Source organism: Perca fluviatilis, chromosome 16 (genome assembly GCF_010015445.1).
Source record: "Perca fluviatilis chromosome 16, GENO_Pfluv_1.0, whole genome shotgun sequence".
NCBI lineage: Eukaryota > Metazoa > Chordata > Actinopteri > Perciformes > Percidae > Perca > Perca fluviatilis.
In genome coordinates, this window is record NC_053127.1 from 17,142,176 (window position 1) to 17,167,458 (window position 25,283).

The 25,283-nt window shown below is 39.5% G+C and overlaps 2 protein-coding genes across 2 annotated transcripts; both read left to right on the forward strand.

Annotated features, from left to right (window-relative positions):
• The first annotated feature begins 3,300 nt into the window (after nt 1-3,300).
• Nucleotides 3,301-17,970, forward strand: ubtd2 (ubiquitin domain containing 2). The gene is made up of 3 exons (XM_039778452.1): nt 3,301-3,458; nt 7,271-7,507; nt 16,609-17,970. Exons 1-3 carry the CDS (start codon nt 3,389-3,391, stop codon nt 17,103-17,105), a joined length of 804 nt encoding a protein of 267 aa, XP_039634386.1. The 5' UTR covers nt 3,301-3,388; the 3' UTR covers nt 17,106-17,970.
• Nucleotides 17,971-21,539: 3,569 nt separating this feature from the next.
• Nucleotides 21,540-25,273, forward strand: il12bb (interleukin 12B, b). The gene is made up of 9 exons (XM_039777913.1): nt 21,540-21,585; nt 21,887-21,980; nt 22,101-22,202; nt 22,408-22,584; nt 23,427-23,538; nt 24,138-24,307; nt 24,481-24,641; nt 24,769-24,887; nt 25,052-25,273. The coding sequence occupies exons 2-9, from the start codon at nt 21,887-21,889 to the stop codon at nt 25,080-25,082; spliced, it is 966 nt and encodes a 321-aa protein (XP_039633847.1). The 5' UTR covers nt 21,540-21,585; the 3' UTR covers nt 25,083-25,273.
• The last annotated feature ends 10 nt before the right edge of the window (nt 25,274-25,283 follow it).

Below are 25,283 nucleotides of genomic sequence, written 5' to 3' on the forward strand. Positions count from 1 at the left end.
TAAATGTATTATATTGTAGTGCTGCAATTATCAGGCAATCAATAACTAACTGATCACACTTTAAAAGTAAAAGTTGCATTAGACAACCACATTTGTAATTGATTCATGTGGCATAGGTCAAATTGGTCATATTCTTGTTCATAACATACAAGGACATCTTCAGGAATGCATGCAATCAATGAAGAAGTATCCTTTTACTTCTGCCTTGTTATATTTAGTAGCATGCACACATTCAGATGAATCAGATGTTTTCTGGGTTTCTGTGACAAACATTTTAATACATTATTTTAAAAACTACATAAATGTGTTTTCCTAGCCTTGCTATGCAAGATATCGTCCTACAGTATGCCTTGAGTGTCTTATCTGCCATCAAACTCTTTCTGATGGCAAAATGCTTTAATTACACTTTTTGTGTGTTATATCAATTCAGTAATGTTAATATTATTGCTATTTGTAATTGATCTTTCTTTCTCTATCTTATCTTTCTATTGTAGGATAAAAGAAAGTCACTAGAGGTCACTGTAGTTCACAGAAATAAACTTGTCACACTTTCCATGTGTTTGGTCAACAGCCTATTCTTGCCTTGTGGGGGCTCTTTTTCACAGCTTGCTAAAGCTTCTAACATTGCTCCAGTGAACAAACAGCAGTAAGTCAAGGACTTTAATTGGAACCATACAACCACATGTTTTTACAAGTTTCGAGATTCCTTGTAAACTTTTTAGGATTGCTATTTCCATGTGGGTTTGAGATTCTATAAAGCCTCAGTAATCTCTATATTTAAACCCCTTGGTTCCAATAAGAGCAACATTCCCAGTTAATATCACTTCTCTCAGGCAACACACAGTATCACCTCCTGAATTGGAGTCTACATAGAGAAAATAGCACAAAAGACTGTGCTGAATCTCCTGCTGTGACCTTGATCACAGAATATGAGTGACATGTCAAGTGTATTCTGAGTAAGTTGTTACATCATATTACATCATCCAGACAATCAGGAGAGAGATTCCAAGTAAGCTCTCTGGTGCATAAACATGTATTCTTTCGGTTCCTAGCGATGGGAAATAATTGTAATTCCAGACAGCTTTGTTGTAAAATAACCCTCGCTATCCCGTTGCTTTTGTGTGTGTATGTGTAAACACATGAGTGATTGTGTGTGTGTGAATGTGCATGTGTCAGTGCCAGTGTGTCAAATTACACTCAAGTCTCTATGACAGTCCTAAAGATAGTGACCAGGCAGAAGTGTGTTGATCTGGTGTAACATTGCAGTATTTGGATCTTATTTTTTCTTATTTTAGGTTTGGATGCAGAAATAGAGTGAGTAGAATATGACAGAGAAGAGAAGAGAAGAGAAGAGAAGAGAAGAGAAGAGAAGAGAAGAGAAGATTACAATGCAATGTAAGGGAGAGAATAGAATAGAATAATAATTTCATTTCACTGTGCTGTGTTGTCAACCTATGCAACCAATTGTGTTAAAACCTAAAACCTAAAAAAGACTCATGGTATAATAAAAAAAACCTCTCTGCAAGACAGACTAAAATAGAATAGAATGGGGTAACTTAATTTCACTCTGCATTGTAAAATCAGATTTTTATCTGCAAAAAAACAAATAAATACATATAAATTGTGCTTGTTTGAATCAACAACCTACATAATCTAACCACTAAAACCTTACTATGCATGAGAGATAGAATAGAACAATAACACTTTTTAATTCACTCTGTGTTGTGAAATCTGATCTACCTATAGTAGGCAACACATTTAAAGTGCATGTAAATGGTCTCTAATCCCTACTATCCAAGAGAGAAAAAGGATGGATTAGAATAGATGACCTTGCCTACTGGTTAACATGAGACCAACAGTAACAGCAGGAGGCTTCCTTGGCATTCACGAATAGCCTACAAGGATAAGTCATTTGATGTGTCTTCTTCAGGACAGTGAGCAGCTTCTCTGAACACAAAATATCACAGCATGTGTCAAATACATTATCATCAACAGAATCTAAAGGAAACATTTGCTGCCCCAAAGAAGACGGCATCCTTTTTTTTTTTTACAGTAGGCCAAAATTGAATAGACTTCACATTGACTTTACATATATAAAGCTACCAAGTACTTGCACATACATGCACACTTGAATTGCACATACAGTACATACATAAATAAGTATACTGTATGTACATTATGTGCGTGGGGTAGAAGGTTGGGACCAGGATTTGCTACGTTTTTTGCAGTCATGTGATTCCAGTGACGTATGATTCAGATGGAGGGCAGCAAGTGTTAAGCAGATTGGTTTGGTGAAATTTAATAAGTAATATTGACTGGAAGAAAGTTTGGTCCTGTCCACAAAAGTTCCCTCTAACGAATAATGTAAAAGAAGTGTCATTTACGTTGATCCATGGATTCTATCCTATTTTATCCAACATTTCTTACAAGGATTAAAACTTGCTCCCATTTATTTTGGTTTTGTTTGAGTTAAAATAAGTACTTTTGTTACGTAAATTAAATTAAGTCAACTTAAAAAAGTTCAACAAACTTGTCTCCTAGGTGAAAGTCACGTGTTTGTTAGACCCAGCCATCCACCCTGACCTCCTACTAGGCATGGACCGGTTACCGGTTTCAACGTATACTGTGGTTTGAAAAAGTAACGGTTTCAAAACCACTACAATTTTCAGTGATACCGTTCCTAAGGTATGAGCTGTTTTTATGAGTGGTCAAGTACAGAAAGTTTAGAAACCAATTTTTTAGCCAGACATTTAAAAAAGAATACATTTTAAATACAGTGAAATTGTGATATTTTTCCTGAAGGTTATCATACCGTTAGAATGTTTTGCCGGCCCATGCCTACCTCGTACCCCAACTCACATACATTTATACTAATGGACACATGATACATACATGCATACATACATATACATACATACATACATACATGCATGCACAGAGCCTACATGCATTCATGTGCAAGTGCTCAGTAGTGGTAGCCTATATTTGTGCAAGTCAAGTATTCTATTTGGGCCTAGGCGGTTTCTAATACCACTTCTCCTTTGTTCTCTCTCCTCTCTTCCTCCTCCCCCTCTCCTTCAATCATCTCTCGGTCACCTTGTAATGATATGAGCCGCTCTCTATCTTTTTTCTCCGCCTTCCCCACAGATGAAGAAGAGGATGCCTGCTGCGCCCCGCCAATACTGAGAGGAAGAAGGGAGGGAGGAAGGGAAGAGGAAAGGGAGGACTGGAGAAAACGAGGAAAGGACGCGAGGGAGGAAAGGAAATAAAGAAGGAAAGGGGAGGGGGCGGGGAGAGAGAAACGCAAGAGAGGGGGGCTAGTAGATGTAGCTCTAGCTGTGGGCCGGGGGGTGAGCTACCAAGCCCGGGCTGCTCTGCCGAAACATCCATGGGTGGCTGTGTCGGGAGCCACCACGACTCCTCGGGCAGCTTAAACGAGAACTCGGACGGCACAGGAGGTAATTTACAGTTCTTATCAACGTCTTTTATTTAGGGCATACAAGCTTGGCTTCTTTTAGGGGGGCTTCCTGTAGGTTTTTTGTATGTTGTCCTGGCTGGAGGTCTGCTTCCATTCCTTAATACCCGAGCCAGACAGAGCCGGAGACAGACACGTACGGTCCTCCTGGGTCTCCCCCTCCACAGAGCGGGGCTTAAAGCGATAAATGACGCCTTGTCGCTACTTTGTAAACTGGGCAATATTTACTGTGCGACGCTGCCTTCCTTTGTTCTTTGGTTTTTCACTGAGCTAGTCGGCTAAAATGTAGCTTAGTTAGCTTGCTAGCTTTTCTGTATAACAAATATGGGTCACAGATGGCAATGGCATGAAAGGGAGTGATACAGTCTGATTTTAATTATGTCCTGACTGTTATCTTAATGCAAGCTGCATGTTTTAATGTTAGGCTTTTGTATTTTATTGACTGTTTTGTATAAGCGAGGATTTGGGGCATGTTTAGTGCTGGAAAGTGTTGGGGCGAAGAGAAGAGGAGGTGTCAAAACTTAAAGGGTGCTCCAGCTTTATGATAAAGGAAGTGTGCTGTAATGTGCGGTTATTTGGTGAACTAGGCCGGAGGGCAAGCACAATGCTGTTCATGTGCAGAACAGAAAAGTAGCAGACTGCAATGGATTAGGTTTATTGTAATTATTGAGCAATAAACACAGTAGTGAGTGCCATAGCCTACCTAAGGTTATGGGGCATGAATACCCTAACTAAAAAATATTTTAGGGTACACTATTTGCCAGTAGGTCTTTTCTGCTGATACTATAACTTGGATGATTGGTTAAAAACCATCAAAAAGTGCATTCAATCTATTGCAAGTACGCTGGTTCAAAAACTGGCATAATTCAGTAGTTTACAGAGGAGACATTGACAGTGTACGGCGGAAAAAAAAAGATGACTATCACATGCAAAAGCGTCCCTGGCTTGAATTGAACCGGCGATGCTGCGTTTAGATTGTATGAATCTTAACCGCAATAGATTTTTATTAAGCTGAGGTGCTGTAGACAACTTTATACTGGATAGTTCTCTGCTTGTTTGGTCTTATGAGGGGTTCCACCACTGGCCAGTGAGTTATTTTAATCACAGATTTGGGAGATGGAGCTGGGTTGGGGGGTGGTGACTGAGCAAGTTTAGTGATGCTGAGATATAGCCTGGTCTCATTAATGTCTTCCTTTTTGCCACTACATCCGTCTTGACTTGTGTGACTATCTCCCAGACTTCCTGGGCATCTAGATGTCACATAAACAGGTTTCAGAGATCCCTTTATCTGTGGAGTGTGTATAGTAACAAGAAGCCATGCAGTGTTAAAACAGATGCAGAGGAGCAGCTGTTACTTGACACCTTGCTTGATGAGGACAGAGACAAGACACGGACACATGTCAATGTATCTGTTTTTACCAAAGTAGGTGTCATTACTAGGTTTGTTCAAGCATACATTTTAGTATAAAATCATCTTTTACACATACTGGCCCACATCCAAACCTAAGGATTATTGGGAATTACTGAAATACAGGCAAGTAGGCCATAGAGCTGTAACAATTCCAAATTTGACTGTAAAATTAATTTTCTCATAAATAAATGCGATTAACAATATAATTGTCTCTTTTAGTAAAAATAAATTAAAAAAAAATATATATATATATATATCTTTTTTCAGACGTATTAGTCTTTTGGTTATGTCACTGTTATGTGACCCAGATAATGTAATAACACTCTTTATTATTATACAACATTGTATTTTTGGGGAACTAGAGGAACTTCCTGACGCTGGCCTCAGCTTCAGGAAGTATCGCCTGATATCAGGTCTCACGATGTACCGAATTGCTTCACAGCACTGCACACATACACCCATTCAGGAACCAGCTAACAAGGTAGCGATGGAGTTTTTCACACTATCGTCATGGCTGAGCCGGCAAAAAAGAAGCAGAAAGCTAGGAAAGCACTGTCGCAGGAACAGAGAAAGAGGAAACGGCAGACTGACCGAGCGAGGAGTCAGACACAAGTAAACATAGGAGCTGCCAGATATCTATTCTGAAGCAGTAGGGGGAACTCTACAGAGAAACCTGCGAGAAAACAGCGAAGAAATGGTCAAAACTGCATAGCGCCCCTTTAAATGAACATAACATTAACAATAGAACATTTATCTTCATCAATAAAAAAACAAGACACCAATAATCACTTATATAATTGCAATTTGGCATATCTAAACAAAATCACAACTTCCAACAATTACCATCAACAGTCATACCCCTTAGGACCTTAGATAATGTTAACAATTAATTGCGGTTAAACACAGAAACAGCGATTACATAAAATAATTGCGATTAGACAATTGTGTAATAATTTTCACAGGCCTAGTAGGCTAGTGTTTAGACGTAAATTAGTAAATGATGAGCAGACGGATGAGCTGGAAAGTAGGCTATTGCAGAGGTTTGAACAAACAGACAAGCAGTTGGTGATACACGTACATACACGTGAATTCAGGCATGCATTTCTGGAAGATAGCTATTAATAAACTGCATATAGAACCTTTTTTTAATGTACATACTCTGTTTCCGTTTCTAAGTACATGTTTTACATAACCACATGTGTGATGTTTATGTGTTTTCTGTTCCAGTTTATTGCTGCAACATCTAAATTTTGCCCACAGGCGCAAATAAAGTTTTATCTTATTTTGTCAACCAAGGACCTCATCCCTCAATTAAGTACCATAATCTGGTCATGTTAAAAAGAGAATACTCCTTCCACAGTCTGTACATCTTGGATACAGGTGAATTGTAACCAAAGAGGGAAAAAGTTGTCTGTCAGTTAGAACTTATTTACTACAAACAGCCAGTTGAAGGTTGGTGTTATCAGACTTTCCCATGTGATCATCAGAGTACATGTGTGTACCAGCAGCTGGTGTAACTCAATACCTTGATCCGTCATCCTCTCCTCTCTCCTCTGTCTCTGTGTTACACACACACACACACACACACACACACACACACACACACACACACACCCAACACACACACACACACACACACACACACACACACACACACACACACACACACACACACACACACACAGTTCTGTACCTGTCGTCCCTTTCGGTGTTGATCTAGGCGCTGTTATTCATCAGCTATTCTGCTCTGCTCGCAGCACTGTTAGATGCTACAGTATAACCCTAACCTTGTAACTGGGTTTAGTAACACAACACATCTAGTTTCAGTTATGCTCAGTCTGAGTGTGTGCTCCATGCTCCATGTATATATTATGTGATGGTGTAGGCTCATGTTCAATCTGTCATCTGAGCTTGGGTGTTCTTGAGCAATCTTAAAATACTGATGCTGTGTTTGACATAAATCTTAACTCTTCTTATTCCCTGTTTCTCTTTTACTCTTCATCCCTACTTCTCATTTTCATCCTCTGTGTATTCCCCCACCTTCTCTCTCTCTCTCTCTCTCTCTCTCTCTCTCTCTATCTATCTATCTATCTGTCTATCTCTCTGTGACTGTCATCTTTCTTTCTCACATCCCTATTTTCTCTTTTTTTCATTTCTTTATCTTGGTTATCCCTTCTTCTCAACCCCCTATCTTTTGGTTCCTCTGTCTCTCCCCATTTTTCTGTCTTTACTCACATCCTTTCATTTACCCCACCCTCACACTGATACTCTGTATATCTTTCTTTTATGGTTACTCTCCTTTATCTCCCCTCCAACCCTCCTGTCTTCCTCCATCTTTTTTTTCTCTCCATCTCTCCTTTCCTCTCTCTCGTCCTCCCTCCCAGTGGCTCTAGGGCGTAACCAGCCCCTGAAGAGAGAGCGGCCTAAATGGAAAAGTGACTACCCGATGACTGAAGGCCAGCTGCGCAGCAAGAGAGATGAGTTCTGGGATACGGCGCCAGCATTTGAGGGCCGGAAGGAAATCTGGGATGCGCTGCGAGCTGCGGCCAGCGCATTTGAGAGCAATGACCACCTGCTGGCTCAGGCCATCCTCGACGGGGCCAGCATCACACTGCCGCACGGTAACACATATTTCCACATATTTCCACAGTGGTAGATGTAGCAGATAGTGTTTGTTGTTCTCTCCATGAAATGCCTCTGGGGGGACTTTATGTAGGACATTGCAGTTGATGATTATCAACTCAAGAATTTCAACTCCCTCTTCCCAAATTCTCTAGAGAAACTAAACCTCAGGAACCCAGCTGTAGAGAATTTCTTAAAAGTGTCAGGCTTTACTGTATTCTGCAGTTAGTTTTTATGTGTATGAACTTTAATTTTAAGATTTGGAATTGTTCGATTGCAAGTTAAATAAAATACAGGAAGAGACAAGAATCCATTTTAAGAGAAACCAACCAGCGATAGCAATTTTAAGCAGGTTAGAGAATGTGGTGTGTTCACACTGTAAAAAGTGACAAAAGTAACTATACACAAAACAGTCTATAAGCGTACTAAAAACTGCTTGATTTTCCATGTGCTGTTGATGTGGAGCTGCAGCGATAAGCCGATTAATCGATATGTCAATCAACAGAAAATTAATTATTACATGTATTTTGATTATCGAATAATTGTTTTAGTCATTTAGTTAAGCAAAAATGCATTTGCTGGATCCTAAAACATCAGGATTTAATGCTTTTCTTTGTCGTACAAATGATGGCACACACTGAGGGTGACTTGCTTTCTTTCCACCTGCCAAATATTCATCTAGATCTAGAAAATTAAACATGATGCTGCAACTGAACAGACAATTTCTTGCCTCAGATTTATTTTATGACTGATTTTAGTGGATAGTCACTATCAAGCCGGTCCGGTGAAAACGCAAGCCTTTCCATTCATTTTGAATGGGGGTAGTGGGTTTAGGCTGCGATGGTGGGGGCCACAGGGGGGTGCCAGAAAAAAACGTAGTGGCCTGAGGTGTTGTGTTATAACCCCCAAATGTAGCACAAGTAGCCTTTATATATCACAATTACTGTTTTCTGTCAGATCTCAACGTTTCTGACCACACAGAGAAAGAAAAGGTTAAAAAAAAAATATATATTTTATTTATATTTGTTATCTTGTTACGAATATATAATATAAAATATATGATACATATACATATACAAAATATATAATATATACAGGAACTATTTAAAGTTGAATGAGGAATGGGAAAAATAACAAGCTTCGGCTTCGTCCCGCTCCTTTTCGGAAAGAGTGAATATATTGTTTGTAATACTTTATAGATATTGTTTTTCCTTTTGGTGTGTTGCTACACACTTATTGTGTTATTATATTTTATTTTATTGTATTTTTTGTTTGATATAAAAATAAAGAAAGAAAGAAAGAAAAGAGACAAAGTGACTGTGCTTTGTTGCTTGGCAAACATTCAGCTGTTACACAAACTTTAAAACTTTCTTGTGGCAGCCATAAAGGCCATGATTTTCCCTGTTTACTATACGGGACTTTCACGTCACCTCAAAACCGACCGACTGAAGTCTGATCGCTGGTTACATGATTGGCCACCGCAGCGTGACGTTGGGTTGCGTTTCTTCAAAAGTTGAGTCGGTCGCAACTTTTCACTTTTCACTGTTTATCTCAATAACCGTATTGTAGAGTTTAGACGTAAGCTATTATGAGGTATATACTGTATGAGGAATAGTAATAAATGAAAATAATTACTTGGATTTATATAGCGCCTTTCAAGGTACCGAAGGTCGCTTAACAAATAGGGGGGAGGTTAGGGGTCAAAGGACTTACTGAAAAGAAATGTTTTTAGGTCCTTTTTGAACATGGGCAGGGATGGGGCAGAGCAGACATGGAGTGGTAGACTGTTCCAGAGTGTGGGAGCATTGGCAGAGAAAGCCCTGTCCCCAAAAGTCTGCACCCTGGTGCGGGGGGTATCCAGCAGGTCCTTGTTAAAGGGCTGTGTCTTCTGAAAGTAGGATTAAATCAGTGGGTTGATCAGTGGTAGAGCAGGCGCACATTTACTGAGAGGTTTATACCTCGACACAGAGGTCCAGGGTTCGATTTCGACCTGTGACGATTTCCTGCATGTCTTCCCCCACTCTCTCCCTTTTCTCACCTAGCTGTCCTGTCAAGAATTAAAGGTGGAAAAGCCCAAAAAATAATCTTAAAAAATGTTGTCGTGGTGAGTTTTGGGTGGTGATGCATTTTGTCCCGATGGTGGCATTCTAAGTTTAACCTGTCTTTCCAGACTTTCATGTAAGAGTCTAGAAGTGTGTGTTTTTTTTTACGTATCAGTGAAAGTAAACCATAAGCTAATTGAATAATAACCCTTATTATGTTAAAACAGGCTGAGATGACTGGCTTGCTCTGATAAAAACATGTTGATTTCTGAGGGGCTAGGTGAACTCCTGCAGGGAACCTGAGGTGGACAGAATTATTCTGTTAATAGGCCAGCAGTGACAGTAAAACTCAAGGTCAGCTCTACCTGAATACGATTGGTGTATAGCAGTTACCAACAGACAGGCTCTACATGCATGTAAACATAGTCAGTGTCTTGTCCAGCTCCATTCACTTTAGTAGTTCGGCCAGGTCAGATCAGATCCCGCTGGGCTGCAGCTGTAAATTCCCCAGGCCTGAAGTCACTATTGTTCTAATCTTACTCCAGTATAAAGAGCAGCCGGATCACTTAAATATTTTTTATTACTCACAACTTTATGCCTTTCTATTGTCCTCCTTCTTTTGCTTTCACCATTCCAGATCTGTTTGGGTACTTCGGCACAGCGGTGTTTTGAGCTACTAGATATTGTCAGCATGCTAACAAACATACTCATAATGACAAGGCTAACATGCTGATGTTAAGCAGGTGTAATGTTTACCATGTTCAACATCTTAGTTTAGTGCGTTAGCATGCTCTCTTTTACTGGTTAGCACTACATTCAAAATACAGATGGTAATGGTAATTCTTTTCTAACTCAAAGTATTGGACAAATCATAATTTTGACTTGATGATGAAAAAAAAGAGTTTGGGTATCGCAAACGTGATTACAGTTCATCCTGAGGAGCACATGAATGTGTGAAATTTCCAAATTTCATGGCAGTCCATTCAATAATTGAGACATTTCACTCACAACACGTGGTGTACTCGTGGTGGCACAGGCTACCACCAAAGTCAGTAGGATTCATCCTCTGGGGACCGTGAAGGTCTGTAAATAAAATTTCCTGACAATCTACTCAATACAGTGTTTCCCACACATAGACTATTGTGTGGCGGTGCACCTCACTATCAACACCGGCCGCCGCACAGTTCATTTCGTTATTGATTTTAATTTTTAACGCTATTTAAAAAAAATGTCTTCTGCATTTCCTTTCCCTGCTCTCCTGCGTCTCTCTGTCACTTGTGTCTCGCTCACATACACACACACAGCTCCTCCCACCGTGCGGTGTTGTTTTTTTTTTAAGCCCCCAACGTTGCCTTTGAGGCAGCGCGGCAATGGTTATGTTTAAGGTTACGGTGAGGGTTACCTGCCTGTAAGGCGACGTTGGGGGCTTAAAACACCATCGATCCCACCGTGCACACAGCGTCTGTCTCCATCAAGGAGAGAAGACGGCTAGCGAAATTCACAAGTTCAGGAAAGGTTGGTATCTATCTCATGAACACCTTTACACAATCACACATTCACAATCACCGACCCGACTCTTAGCAAACAAGTGATTGTGCCTGCTTTAGAAAGTTAACTAGTCGCAAGTTTGCGGTAAAATGCAGTTGGGTTGTCGAGGTCAAAACACTATATGTAGCAGCTGTGAATCAAATAAACGTATTATAAATAATGTTATGTCATTTTTTACTCTTACACTGAATGTTTGCTGCTTCAATCCAGATGAGTATTGAAAAGTATTTTCCGCGACTGAAAAGGGCACGTATTGAGGATGAGGACCAGCCTGAACCGGAGGTATCAGTCTGAAACAGAGCTGAACAGTCCGACCAGTGTAATTAGTTATGTTATTAATTTGTTTACAATATTTTCAGGCTTCAACCAGTGAAAGACAGGGGAGAGAAAGACATAGATTTGTTAGGCATTGAAGTAGGAGAGGAGGACAGCATCCAACTGCGTGTCCTCCTCAGTTTTTGATAAAAGCCTAAATTACCTCCATTACTGTACTAAAACATACAGGGCAGACTTTGTTGTTGCCATTCAGGAAATGGAACTGAGTATTTAAGGTAACTCCCACTGCATTCATAATGGAGATGTTTCACTCATTGGAGATGCATCAGTTAATGGGCTCCTTTTTCAGTGCATATAATTAGATTGGAGACCAACTTGATCTGCGGTCTTCAAAAGTGACTCTGTGAAGCAGAAAATGGGATCCATTTGCATCAGCTGTTGTTCAACTTGCTGAATTTCATCCAGCCTGCAACAAATGAAAATGTCATGTTCACTGATTCACATCATTATATCCCTTTGTTTTCAGCCATAACCAGTAGGGGTAGGGGGAAATCAGCATAGTATCGTGATATTTTCCATGGCAATACTGTATCATACACAGACGCCAAGTATCGATCTTTTATTATATATGTTTTGGTCAGTTTGTCTGCTTGAGAATCCCATTTTGCAGCATTAAAATTGAACATACAGTATCTCACAAAAGTGAGTACACACCTCACATTTTAGTAAATATTTCATTATATCTTTTAATGGGACAACACTGAAGAAATTACACTTTGCTGGCATGGTATGGCATTGGCATGGTTTTATTTCAGTTAGCCTAATAGCTGGTTTGATTTGCATTGAGAGATGATTTTATGGAAAGTACCCCATGCCAATCTCTAGGTATGGTGAAGGGTATGTGATGATGTGGGGCTATTTTAATTCCAAAGGCCAAGGGAACTTTATCAGGATGCATAGTATCATGGATCCATGAAATAACTGGCCTTTAAAAATAAAAATCTGCCTGCCTCTATGGGAATTTAACATAGGGGTGTACTGACTTTTGTTGCCAGCGGTTTAGACATTAATGGCTGTGTGTTGCGTTATTTTGAGGGGACAACACATTTACACTGTTATACAAGCTGTACACTTAATACTTTACAATGTAGCAAAGTGTAATTTCTTCAGTGTTGTCCCATTAAAAGATATTATAAAATATTTACTAAAATGTGAGGGTTGTACTCACTTTTGTGAGATACTGTATATAGAGGTTTATCCCTCGACGCAGAAGGTTTTCCTGCATGTCTTCCCCCTCTCTCTCCCCTTTCATATCTAACTGTCCTATTCATTAAAGGAGGAAATGCCCAAAAAATAATCTTAAAAAATAAAAAATTGAAGTGAGATGAACAAACAGAGACATTTCTCTTTATAGATAAAACATATGTTGACAAAGTTTCATTTTGGGGACATAATTTGAAATTAGGAAAAATTTGAAGTTGGAAAAACGGTAATAAATTGCAATTTATCGCAGAATATTGCAATATGTTTAAAATCGCAATTAAATCGTATCGTTACATAAGTATTGTGATGATATTGTAGCGTGAGGCCTCTGGTGATTCTCACCCCTAATAACCAGTCAAGCTAGCTACTATTTTGGGGGGCCATGCAAAACAGCACTGCAGCAACAAAGCATGTTTTTCAATCTAACCTCTTGTTGTTTAATGAAAGGCATTAGCACCATCTGGAACCCATTAGCATTCTGCAGCTGAAGGATAAACACTTAAGGTGGAGCCAAGTGTAGTAGAAAAAAACAAGTGAGATATATACAGACAGATATTCATATCCATATGTTTATAGAATGTCACTGAACCATGTGTAACATTTATCTTGTATTGTAGCCTTTTGTGACATTGGCTATGACAGCTTCCATATATTTAGCTGTCTCTGCTGCTATCTCACTGTTGCATGAAATGAATTTAAAGGTGCCCTGCCACACGTATTTCATGACTTTGTGGTAATGTCTAAAGTTCTACTATGGACTCTAACATTTTTTTTGTGGAAAAAATGCCTTGGTTACCTTGTTTCAAGCCATTCTAGCGTGGTATAGAAAGCCTGCAGGAAGACTCAACTCAATTTGTGCCAGTTCTCATTAATATTTAATGAGCTACGCTGCTTGACTCTGATTGGCTAACAGCTAGCCAATGAGAGCCTGGCTATCAGCATCCTTTACTCAGCGCAACTGGGCGAGCTCATGAATAGTAATGAGCTCAGGCAACATGATGTCAGACTGACCAGCTTTTGTATTTGGCCTGATTATTTCTTTTCAGTGGCTAGAGCTGACAGAGGAGGTAGCAGTTCATTTTCACATTCTTGACATAACACAAACACATATGACCCTAACATATTTTAAAAAATACAAGTAAAAACGGTTTTGTGTGGCAGGGCACCTTTTAAAGTCCAACTTTTTAATAATGAAAAACTAAGAATACATGTAAAAAAAAAACATGACATTATTTTTGACTACATAATAAAGGATGACTAAATGTGATTTCAATTGGACTTAAATACATTTGTTATTAAACTGATCTAAAGAACAAATGACACACCTGAATGGAGTTAGGTGTTCTGAAATATATAAAGCCAGACAGACAGTTCATTAGAAGCTGGTGAATCTGAAGCCTTGGATTTATTTGCACATGTTGATATTTCAGTTATGTTAGTGACGAGCGGAAATCTTTCATACCTTAAAATCTTGCTTACCAATTAGGTCACAATGTTGGTATACCAGCAAATGATTTGGTTGCATAAGCAGAAAGAGTTTGCCTACCTAGGTTTTTTTCACAATAAGGAAGGCAGTACGGGTGTTGTTATTGGGTTATTGTATGGTATAGGTGCTGCACACTTGTTAATCCACATTACTACACATTTCAGTTTTAGAAACAAATTAAGTGAAGCGCTCTCTTTCTGCCTCTTACTCTCTCTGTCTCTCTCTCTCTCTCTCTCGCTCTCACACATTCACTGGTAGACCATGTCCTGAGGCGTAGCGTTGGCTTACAGTCCTCACCTTGACCACAGCAGTCATCATAGAGCGCAGAGAGCAACATCCTGTGAGCTTCTGATGACTCATCTCAGTCTCCCTTAAAGCAAAACTCATTGTCTCTTAAGCGGCTTGTGCCTCAATTTAAGTCATAAAACAACACGAGCAGTGCAGTGACCTTTTAAAACATTTACAAAAAAGCCTCTTGCTTTTGTAGGGAAAGTTTTCACCCTGGTCTTAGATTTTTGGGTTCTAATATTGAGACTCTGAAGGGCAACATCTTTTTCAAAACCATTGAAAAGACAAAACGATGGGGAAGAATTGACTGTTTTGGGGATTTTACTCATAATTGTGTTTTACGCTTAAAGTCAAGATAAAATGAAAAATGTCTTTTTTTTTTATTGACAGATTTATTTCTTAGCATTTTTATATCAAAATTGATCAAAATGCAATCATGTTTTCAAATCAGCAAATTTTCCCTTTCATCTTTCATCCTCCTCAGGTGAGGGAAGTATGTGTGGAGCCATTGTCAACAGTCCTCAGTAGCTCTCCATGGTAGCTCCATACTTCGTTAAACTGTAAACCTGCCCACTTTTTAGCGGTCCAATCAAAAATCATTTTCAGCTTAAATATTCTGTTTCACTAGGAAATATGTCACAGTACAGAAGCTAAACACGCTCCAACTTCCGTTTCACTGGGACTTTAAAGGTAAAACAACTAAGGCAATCAAAACACCCATTACCACAATAAAATTACTGTGACTTGTGAGAAGTGGTGACAAACTATTGTACGGTGGAGACATGAAATCCCCTTGATGACCCTTGGGGTCCCCCCATGTGAATACCACTGTATGTGGAATGCTATGACCACTTCACTGCATCTTATTTCCCCCTCTCTCCACCAGCTCTTTACTCTGAGTCTGAATCTGAGTCTGAGTCAGTCAACGGTGACATCATGTATTTTAAAGTACTCCAAGAGACGCATTACCCTTTTCTCCTGCTTTCACTTATCTTTTCTTAGTCTTTGGTTTCTACTGACTCTAACTCTCATTTTTTTCATTTCATCTTACTACAGCGAAATCAATCAATCAATCAAAATGTATTTATATTGCACTTTACAAAAACCAGCAGGTATCCAAAGTGCTTAACATCAGAAACACATGTCATACAACAGAAAGAATGAACATAGAAAACAGTAAAATCAGAAAAGGTTACACAGAAACAAAAGAATGAAATTGTCACACCACTGCTACGTATTAAAGGCCACCACTGCTACGTATTTGAGGTCAGGTTTTGGCTTTGTTAGGTGGAAAAATTATGTGAGTGTTTGACCTTCAGTTTATGAACACAATAATGAAAATATACAAAAGAACACGGTTATTAAAATGCAACATAAATGTGCCAAAAAGTTGTCAAGCTCAGGCAAAGCAGGGCACCCAAAAGCAGGACTTTTCCAGACCATTCATTTGGAAGTGAAAAATTCAGCGAAAAGTTGAGGGTTTACCTGAAATGTTCCCTGTAGTTATTAATTGCTTTGTATTAGAACTTTCCAGTTAAACATTTACCTAGTGTTCTAAATATAACTATACATGCACATAGTTTGTTAGCATTGGTATGTGGGTTACAGTAAGCTGTAACCTGCTGCAGATGATGGTTTATAGCTTCTAGTATGTATATATGATTCCTATAATTTCACACACCACAGATAGAAAGTGTGCATAGAGCTGTGTTAAGTACAATAGATCATTACAGCAAGTTAAAACTTGAAGTAACCTGGCAATGTTTCAAAAGGTTATAATGTTATCGTAACTAAATGAATGATGGTCAAAACTGTTAAACCAAACCTAAGTTGAAAAAAATAAGATGAAATCCTTTAGCATTTATAGAAGTCACAAAAAGGAAGAAGAATTATGACCCAAAAAGTCATAAAAAATCAAGTCCAGGCACTCAAGGTTGGTACACTACACTCTGAGGAAGGCTCAAGCTGGTGTATTTTTAATGTCTTGTCCTATTTATTAAAGGCCTTTCATCACTTTTTGTAACCAACATTGAGTGCCTGGACTTGATTTTTTTATGACTTTTTTGGTCATAATTCTTTTTCCTTTTTGTGAATTGCATTCCCTTCCGTGAGCACCGGTGGTAAAGGGATACCAGAAGCACTCCTGCCACTTCTTTCATTTATATAAAAGTGTTGACACATTTTTCTATTCTTCCAGGAGCTCTGACTGAATGTTATGATGAATTGGGGAATCGATACCAGCTGCCAGTCTACTGCCTCTCTCCTCCCGTCAACATGATTGAAGAGCGCTCTGACGAGCCTGAAGGTTCCGATCCAGACTCCGGGGCCGCAGACCCGTCCACGGGCAGCGCCAGCGACGCCGGCTCAGGGGGGGAGTGCCAGCTTCGGCTCCGGCTCTCCACGGGCCGCGACCTGCGGCTGGCGGTCCGTTCCACGGACACAGTGGGCATGATGAAGCGCCGTCTACATAGTCAGGAGGGCGTGCCTGCCGCAACCCAACGCTGGTTTTTCTCAGGTCGGCCACTGACGGACAGGCTGCGCTTGGACCAACTCAACATCTCCAGGGACTATGTAGTGCAGGTTATCCTCAGCCAGCCGCCACAGCCAGAGCCGGCGTCAACACCAGGACACACACCAGAAGCCTCTGGGCCAGTGGCAGCACTGCCGCAAGAGCCTACACCGGTGGAGAATTAACCCAACCCGGCAGCCTGAAGGTGGGCATACCGGCAGGCTGGAGGAGACGGAGGATAACAAAGGAGAAAGAGAGAGTGAAGTTGATTCTGACTTTTCTCTTTCAAATTCTTCTCTTCTCCTCTCTTTGTTTTTGGGCAGAGGTTGGCTGTCTCCCAGAACAAAAGGACTCTTGAAATGAGAAAAGACTCTTCCTTATGGTTTTACACGTTGAAATTTTGACCTTTTTGAAGTCTTTTTAACTGTTCCTATGGAAACCAAACAACAAAAAGATAACTGTCAGATGGCATAAGGGTTTTCTTAGCAACACTGATGTTCGAATGTTTCTGTGTTTCAGTTTCCATTCAAGTCCTGCTCTCTGGCAAAGCTTGGTCAGGAGAATTCTGTTTATAAGGCTACAGGGTTATACATACATTTATACATACATTTTTATCCCAATACAATTCAACACGGACCGTTCAGGATAAAGGAATAAAGATAGTTTAACAATCATGACAGTTATTCTTTGTTAATAATTATATGTGAATCAAATCAAGAACACTTACTCACTTGGGGAATAAGTCAGTATGCTATCGCTGTAAAGAAAGGTTAGAAAAACAGATGTGTCCTTCTTGTCAAGAGGTTGCAGTCACGGGGCATGAGGATCTTGTCACCAAGCTGCTGCTGGATTAGATGCTTTATTTCACTCTGCTTCACAGAACAATCAGAGCAATCATAAAAAAAATGTGTGTGTGTGTGAGTGTGCGTGTGCGTGTTCATATATGATCAAGACACAACCACGTGGCAAAAGGAATGGAACATCAGAAACACAGTTGCAAATTATAATTAAAAATAGAATGTTTTTAATTAAAATTGATCATTGTTTCTATTCCTTGTTCTCTGTCTAATTATTTGCCTTGAATAGTTTAATGTTTTTGATGTAGGGGTGGGACAGATAATTGCAGTATGTTGCGATACAAGTGCAGATTTACTTTCTCTTGCAGTCTTTCAGTGTAGGTTTATGCCTAATAATCATATCAAGCATCATATTGTAGTTTAGGCTATAATTCCTATCGGTATTGTGGGCAGGTTCAAACCACAGATCAGAAGTTACATAGTGTTTCTCTAACTAGAGCCCATTACTGGATTTTTTAGGCTGATATCAATATTTTAGAATTAAAAGGAATAGTTTTACATTTTGGGAAATAGTTATTCGCTTCCTTGCTGAGAGTTAGATGAGGAGATCTACACCACTCATGTCTGTATAGTAAATTAAGCTGTTGTAGTCAGCAGCCAGATAGCTTAGCTTAGCATAAAGACTGGAATCAGGGAGCCTAGCTCTGTCTAAAGGTATAAAGATATGCCTAACAGCACCTCTATCGCTCACTAATTAACATGTTAAATCTTGTTTGTAAAATTCTTACACAAAATAAAAATGTTAAAAGGTTAAAAGTTGTAGTTTTATGGGGAGAGTTGTGCTGGAAATATTACTAGGGGTCAACAGGCAACCAGGGGAAACTTCAGGCCTCACTGGCCTGGCCAAGACAGGTTTCCAACACATAACAGTTGGCTTTAAGGGTGCTAGTGTAGGTGGATTTTTTACCTTTGGACAAAGCCAGGCTAGCTGTTTCCCCCTGCTTCCAGTCTTTATGCTAAGCTAAGCTAATGTGAAATTATTCCTTTGAAAATCCATCATCGATACATTGGCCGACGTATATGCCAATACCGATAAATCAACGATATACCTAGTGGCTAATATTGGATGTTAATATTGGCATAGCTGATTTAGAGGTTGGGCTCTGTTTTTTAAACAGCATTGATACTTTACAACAGATCTGCTTTCCATTGCCTTTGATTTCCTCCTTTCCTTATTCCAACTTCCTTTTTTTTAAATCTAATTATTCCAGCCAGACAGAACATGGAAAATTCCTTGAAAAAAACATTATGATGCAAAGAGGCCGTCGAGAGAAGAAGCCACTGTAAGCATTGTGTTTGAAAGATGTGCAACCAACTGGCATTCCCAATGTGAGAACAGCCAGTGATGAAATGAGGAAGGAATTAACCTCTGCCAACAAGCTATCTGCCATCAGTCATAGGAACTAAGTTCAAAGTGAAAGGTCACGCTGAAGGCCTGCATGAGTATCGGGCACAGGGGAAATGGATACAACATAAGGTCAGTGTTATAAATGAAGTCCTTATAATTGTGGCTTTTTGGGGGGGGAAATACCTTTGCACATCGCACCTGATTGAGGTTGCAGAAAATTTCATTTTCTCTGTTTTGAAATGTGCACACCAGCGAAGATCTGTTACTTTTAAGTATGACAGATGGTATCGTGTGAATAATCTAATAATAATACTTTTATAATAAATTTTCATTGTCATAAAGTTTGTAGTTTTCTTTCTGAGCAACTTTCTATACTTCTGTTCATTGGCGATTTTAGACCCTTTTTAGGGGGACTCAAGCCTATTAGTTGATTTATTATCTCAGTTAACATTTTTATATTGAGTTTATAGTCTCAACCGCTAGTTTTAAGTCTTCTGCAATACAGAATTATGTTGATTTTTTGAATTAGGGTCTTGTTGATTTTAAAATCGGCAATAAAGCAGGGGGTGTTTTAGGGCGTGGCTATGATGTGATTGCCAGTGAAAGTGTGTAATGTAACGTGGCTCCTCTCTCACCGTGCGTTCATGGACATCGGAAAAACATTTTTCCGAGTGAAAACGTCACCATTCACGTCACTTCCTGTGGGAATCAGAGGTGGGAAACTTGGGCTGAATTTTGCTAACCGAGTTTCCCAGTTGGTGATGCGTTGTTGACAACTGACGTTTGATGGAGGCGACTTTGGTTCACTGAACATATTTCAATGACAATAAACTGTTTATTGTGGACAAATGCCTCTGCCAAGAAACATATACAGACATGTTTCAAATTATTCATAAATAGACCCATATATAAAAGAACAACACCTTATCCGTGTCCTTTCCCGTTGGTTGTCCTGCAGATAACACAAACAAACACTTGGCGATGTGCTGTTTGGATGCTCGTATAAGAAAACAGCAGCAAATCTTTTTACACACCTGATGCTCTAGGCTACGGCCAACCGTTGGTGGCAGTCATGCAACAAGTTGTTATGCCAAACGCCAATATAACAGAAGAAGAAGAACACGCATGCCAACCATGTGAACGCTGCCAGTTAACACTTGTTGTGGCTATATTGCATGTCCCTAATGATTGTCGTTGCAGAATTGTAAAGTAATAGGCAATAAAATGATTTTCATGCATCAAGAAAACTCTTCTCATTGTTATCTTTCCTTGTACTTAACAACACTTTTGCAAGGCACTGTATCTGTGTCACATTCTCATTAGGGGCTGTGTCCCCCTTAAGGTCTGATTCTAGAATCGCCCCTGCTTCTGTTTGAAACCAAAAAGCACACCAACCCCGAGCAATAGTCATCTATTACCTTTTTTTATAAATGCACAGCAATGTTGAATCAAAAGAAACCACTATAACTATAATTAAGTTAGAGGTGTACTTATAGGAAATGGTCTGCTGGCTATCATTACAGACATACCTACACTGGCATAGTTAAATGTTAGCGGTTAAAATGGGAGCAGAATGAATAATGGAAAGTCCTCCATCAATCATTCTGTACAGGTAACTTCCCAAACAAGATATTTACACATTTGTCTTTTTCTACATGGTCAAAGAAGATTTTGTTAACAAAACTAATTTAAGGAGCCCTACATGTAATTTTTCACTTTTTATTTCACCCCAGTGACTATATTCTCCTTTCTACTTCCATGGAGTTGTCACTTTTGCTTTCTTGTTCTTGTTCCTGAGAACTCTCATGACCATTTTCCAGGGTACCTATTGAGTTTTATTGATACACCATGATCCATCACACACTGTCATGTGCAAACACTTGAACTTTTCCAGTTCCCCTTCCCAAAGGTTACCTTCTCATTTGTTGTCCCGACTTCCTCCACAGTGGCCAGTGTGGTTGTAAAATCATGGACACAATTTCACAATGGAATGTACTTGTATATAATGAATTGTACTTTTGTCCTCTGTTTTTGTCATTTTCCTCACAACTGAGTAAATCAGGCTTAACAAAACATGAAACTGAAGTGTTAGATGGGTGAAGAAATAATGTTGAGCTGTGCCTTTGCTTCTTAATTAATAAAAATTGTCCTTTGGTGTTTCCAACCGATGGATAAATCATGATCTCACGTCATCTGTCCTTGTAGTCTTTACACACAAACATGCACGCAAGCACACACACACACACACACACACACACACACACACACACACACACACACACACACACACACACACACACACACACACACACACACACACCAATTTGGTTCCTCTCTACATGGGAAATTCTCAACCTCTCATATATATACAGCATGCACATATTCGCAACAGCCACTTCATCTCTGGGGTATCCTTATCAGATCAGCTTGCAGTTGTGAAATTCAAGTCCAGTTGTCAAGGTAAGATCTACTACACTCATTTTCTGTTATCGCTCCGGTTTTTTGTTTTTTTTGTCCAGCACTTTATTAAGTAGATATTTATTCTAATATATTGAGGTTAACACCTGTTTCTAACATTAGTCCCAGACTCTTTTTAAAATTAGAATTTCATTGAAAGAAATTGACAGATTGTTCACCATATTTAAGAATCATATCCTTATAGGATAATTAAATGAATGCTTATGAATGAATGTTTATAAATCAATTATACAAGTTTAGTTCCAGTCCCTTTACTATATTAACTTATTGCCCTTTCTTCCAGATGCGTGCATTGTTCCTTATAGTCCTGTATGCTGGATTGTGCTACGCCAGCTCTGACAGCGACCAAGAAAACATAGAGATTCTAATGGATAATGGTTGGTAACTCCTCCTTTCACTACTAAATAGTAACTGGTAAATGTTGATTCAAGTCAGTCTGTGTGATAATGATGATGTGTGTGTGTGTGTGTGTGTGTTTCTTGTCTTTGATTATCTAGTTCTGGTCCTGAGAGTGCCCAATGGTCTGGGCAGCCGTGTGTATGTTCCTCTGAGCTGTGGAGAAGCTTATCAAAACCAGCCTGTGGTTTGGAAGAAAAACGGTAATACTACTTAACTGTTACTACTATAACTACTAGTAATACAGTACTTATATTAGTGCCTGTGCCAATATGCTATGTACAATAAGATGCAATACAATACAATACGATAATGATAAACTTTTCTTCAGTCAGATAGCAATTTTTCTCAGTGATTTTATGACATTTTAAAGCATCATTTTTACATTGATCTACGTCCTTGTCTCAGGCGAGATTGAACCAGCTCTGCAGGGGAACCAGGTCAAGGTCCTAGTGGAGGAGATGAATGGAGGAAACTACACTTGTCACCTCGGTCCAGATGGAGAATACCTCAACCACACTGTTATCCTGATCCAACTAGAGCCAGACAACAGGACTGTCATTCTGGAAGAATTCCCTGAAGAGGGTAAGATAAGACAGATGGAGGGAGTGAGGGAGGAGAAGAACAAAGCAGGCACACAAACACTGAGAGAAAAGACAAACAGAGAAAGATAAAGATTAGTTGTGTAGTTGGACCTGTCGAGAGGTATTTCACTGGAGGAGACATAGGATAGATGTCACTGAAGAGTTGAGATAAGAAAGATGGTGGGAGAGGGGGATAAGATGGGAAGAAATAGACAGAGGCTGTTGCCTGAAAGCCAACAACATTCAAAAGATGAGATGAACGATGGGGCACATGTCAAAAGAAACTCAATAAAAGGAGGAGCAGAGGTAGAGTAATGATGGGACGCAATTGGACAGAAAAAGAGGAAAAGGAAAGAGACAACACAATGATTGCAAATAAAGGAAACAAAAAATGTAGTCACAGTGTCTTTGTTAAATTCATGGTTATACTTTGATATATTTGGTGTAGGATAAACAAACCATACCAAGGTTCACACAATACGTTTTATGTCACACGCATCACCATATTGTTAGTGCAAGTCAAAAAAGACACCAAACTTGTTGCCTCTAGTCCACAATAGTATCTTTCAGATTTTCCAGATAAAAACCTTTGTTGTGCCTGATTTGATGGAACAAAATGGGAAATATAGTGAAGAAGCTCATTGTCTCATTGTCTTATCAGTTGTCTGGCTTGTTCAGTAATTTTATTGATTCATCTTTCAATTATTTATTAATGTTTAAATGCTGGGACCTTCATAAGAAAGTGCTCTGAAACACAAATGTGAGAGATAAATTGCTCACAACAGCATTAAACACAAAGAGAGGGAGAGCCTCAGAGTGCTAACAGTGTTTCTGTTCCTCCAGGTGCAGGTCACATCTACTGTTCAGCCCCCAACTATAACGGCTCCTTCCACTGCACCTGGAGAAGATCAACTAGCAGATCCAACGCTGCTGTGCTCCTGGTGAAGGCAGAAATGTGAGGACAAAATATCATTTGCTGACACAATGCTCCTCCTACTCATTTAAAGGTGCCCTGCCACATGTATTTCATTACTTTGTGGTAATGTCTGAAGTTCTACCATGGACTCTGTAACATTTTTTGTGAAAAAAATGCCTTGGCTACCTTGTTTCAAGCCATTCTAGTGTGCTATAGAAAGCCTGCAGGAAGACTCAGCTCGATTTGTGCCAGTTCTCATTAATATTCAACGAGCTAAGCTGCTTGACTCTGATTGGCTAACAGCTAGCCAATGAGAGCCTGGCTATCAGCATCTTTTACCCAGCACAACTGGGTGAGCTCATGAATAGTAATGAGCTCAGGGAACACCACGTCAGACTGACCAGCTTTTGTAATTGGCCTGATTATTATAGTCACTTTTTTCTTTTCAGTGACTAGAGCTGACAGAGGAGGTAGCAGTTCATTTTCACATTCACGACATAACACATATGGACCTAACATATTTCCAAAAATACAAGTAAAAACTGTTTTGTGGGGCAGGGCACCTTTAATGTACTCAGATGTAGCTCATGAATCCTGGTCTGGATATTATTTTACCAACCAGTTTGTTTTCAATTTAGTAATTCAGAAAAGATTCCCTGTGAGCTGGATGCTGATGGATCAGGAATTCACTGCAAGGATGCCAGCTGCCCATATAAAGAAGAAGAGCACCGTGTCTCCCTCACCATCTACATACACAGCGACTCTCGCCTCGAGGCCTACACAAAGACTTTCTACCTGAGAGAGATTGGTAAGTGATTGTATGTTAATGTTATTGGTAGTAGTGTAATGTGGCCTCATTTCCATTCATTCGCCCTTATTCCCTTCTGTCTTGCCTACTGTTACGATCCTGCCCCATCAACGTCACTGTACTGTTTCCCCCACCCTTTCACCCTTCTCCATCTCATTCCTCCCCCAATTTAGTGAGGCCAGCAAAAATCGTTAACCTGCGCATCAGTGATGGGAAGGAGTTCAGCTGGAACTACCCTGAAAACTGGGAGAAGCCTTGCACCTACTTTAGTCTGCAGTTCCAGGTCAAAGTGGTCAAAAAAGGATTTCCCTGTCACAGTACAAATGAAATAATGGTAATCAATACAAGCATGATATAGATAAGATTCACGTTACACTTAGTGTAAAAATGCTTTAGCTGACTTCCAGTTAAACCACATTTCTTTGTCTTTAATGTTCCGCCTCTTCTCTTCTCTTGTGCAGAATGAGACCATTGACAAAATGACACATAAGATCAACATCAAATCCAATAAGTATGTTTTCTGTGTGCGAGCTCAGGACAAATACACCAACGGGCCATTTAGCCACTGGAGCCACTGCACGTAAGTTTATAACTTGGACCATTGGGAGTAAGAACTGCTTTCACTAGATTTGCTACCAAAGACATACTTTGGGTTAGTTTATGATTTGATCCAAATATTACCAAGTCATGCCACCAAGATTGATCTGATCCATACTGTTTTGTTCCAACTTGTCCTGTCTCCAGAGTGGATAAACATACAGAGGTCTGCACCTAGCTTCTGTCACTGGACTGTAGCCATAGAGGATGGAGGAACACCAGGATGCAAGAAAACATTTTTCTAACTCCCGTTTTTTTTCAAAGTGGTGCTGTGCTTCAGGAGTGAAAGTATACCTGTACAGTATTTATTGATCACTCATTTAAATTGTTTCTATGGAACTACAGTATAATGTTAAGCCTATTATTTGGAATATGATTG

Coding starts and splice junctions, on each gene's coding strand:
- ubtd2 (XM_039778452.1), top strand. CDS start 3,389: ATGGGTGGCTGTGTCGGGAGCCACCACGACTCCTCGGGCAGCTTAAAC. Junction 3,459..7,270: donor GAACTCGGACGGCACAGGAG/GTAATTTACAGT, acceptor CCTCCCTCCCAG/TGGCTCTAGGGCGTAACCAG. Junction 7,508..16,608: donor CAGCATCACACTGCCGCACG/GTAACACATATT, acceptor CTATTCTTCCAG/GAGCTCTGACTGAATGTTAT.
- il12bb (XM_039777913.1), top strand. CDS start 21,887: ATGCGTGCATTGTTCCTTATAGTCCTGTATGCTGGATTGTGCTACGCC. Junction 22,203..22,407: donor TGTGGTTTGGAAGAAAAACG/GTAATACTACTT, acceptor TCCTTGTCTCAG/GCGAGATTGAACCAGCTCTG. Junction 24,888..25,051: donor AGCCACTGGAGCCACTGCAC/GTAAGTTTATAA, acceptor TCCTGTCTCCAG/AGTGGATAAACATACAGAGG.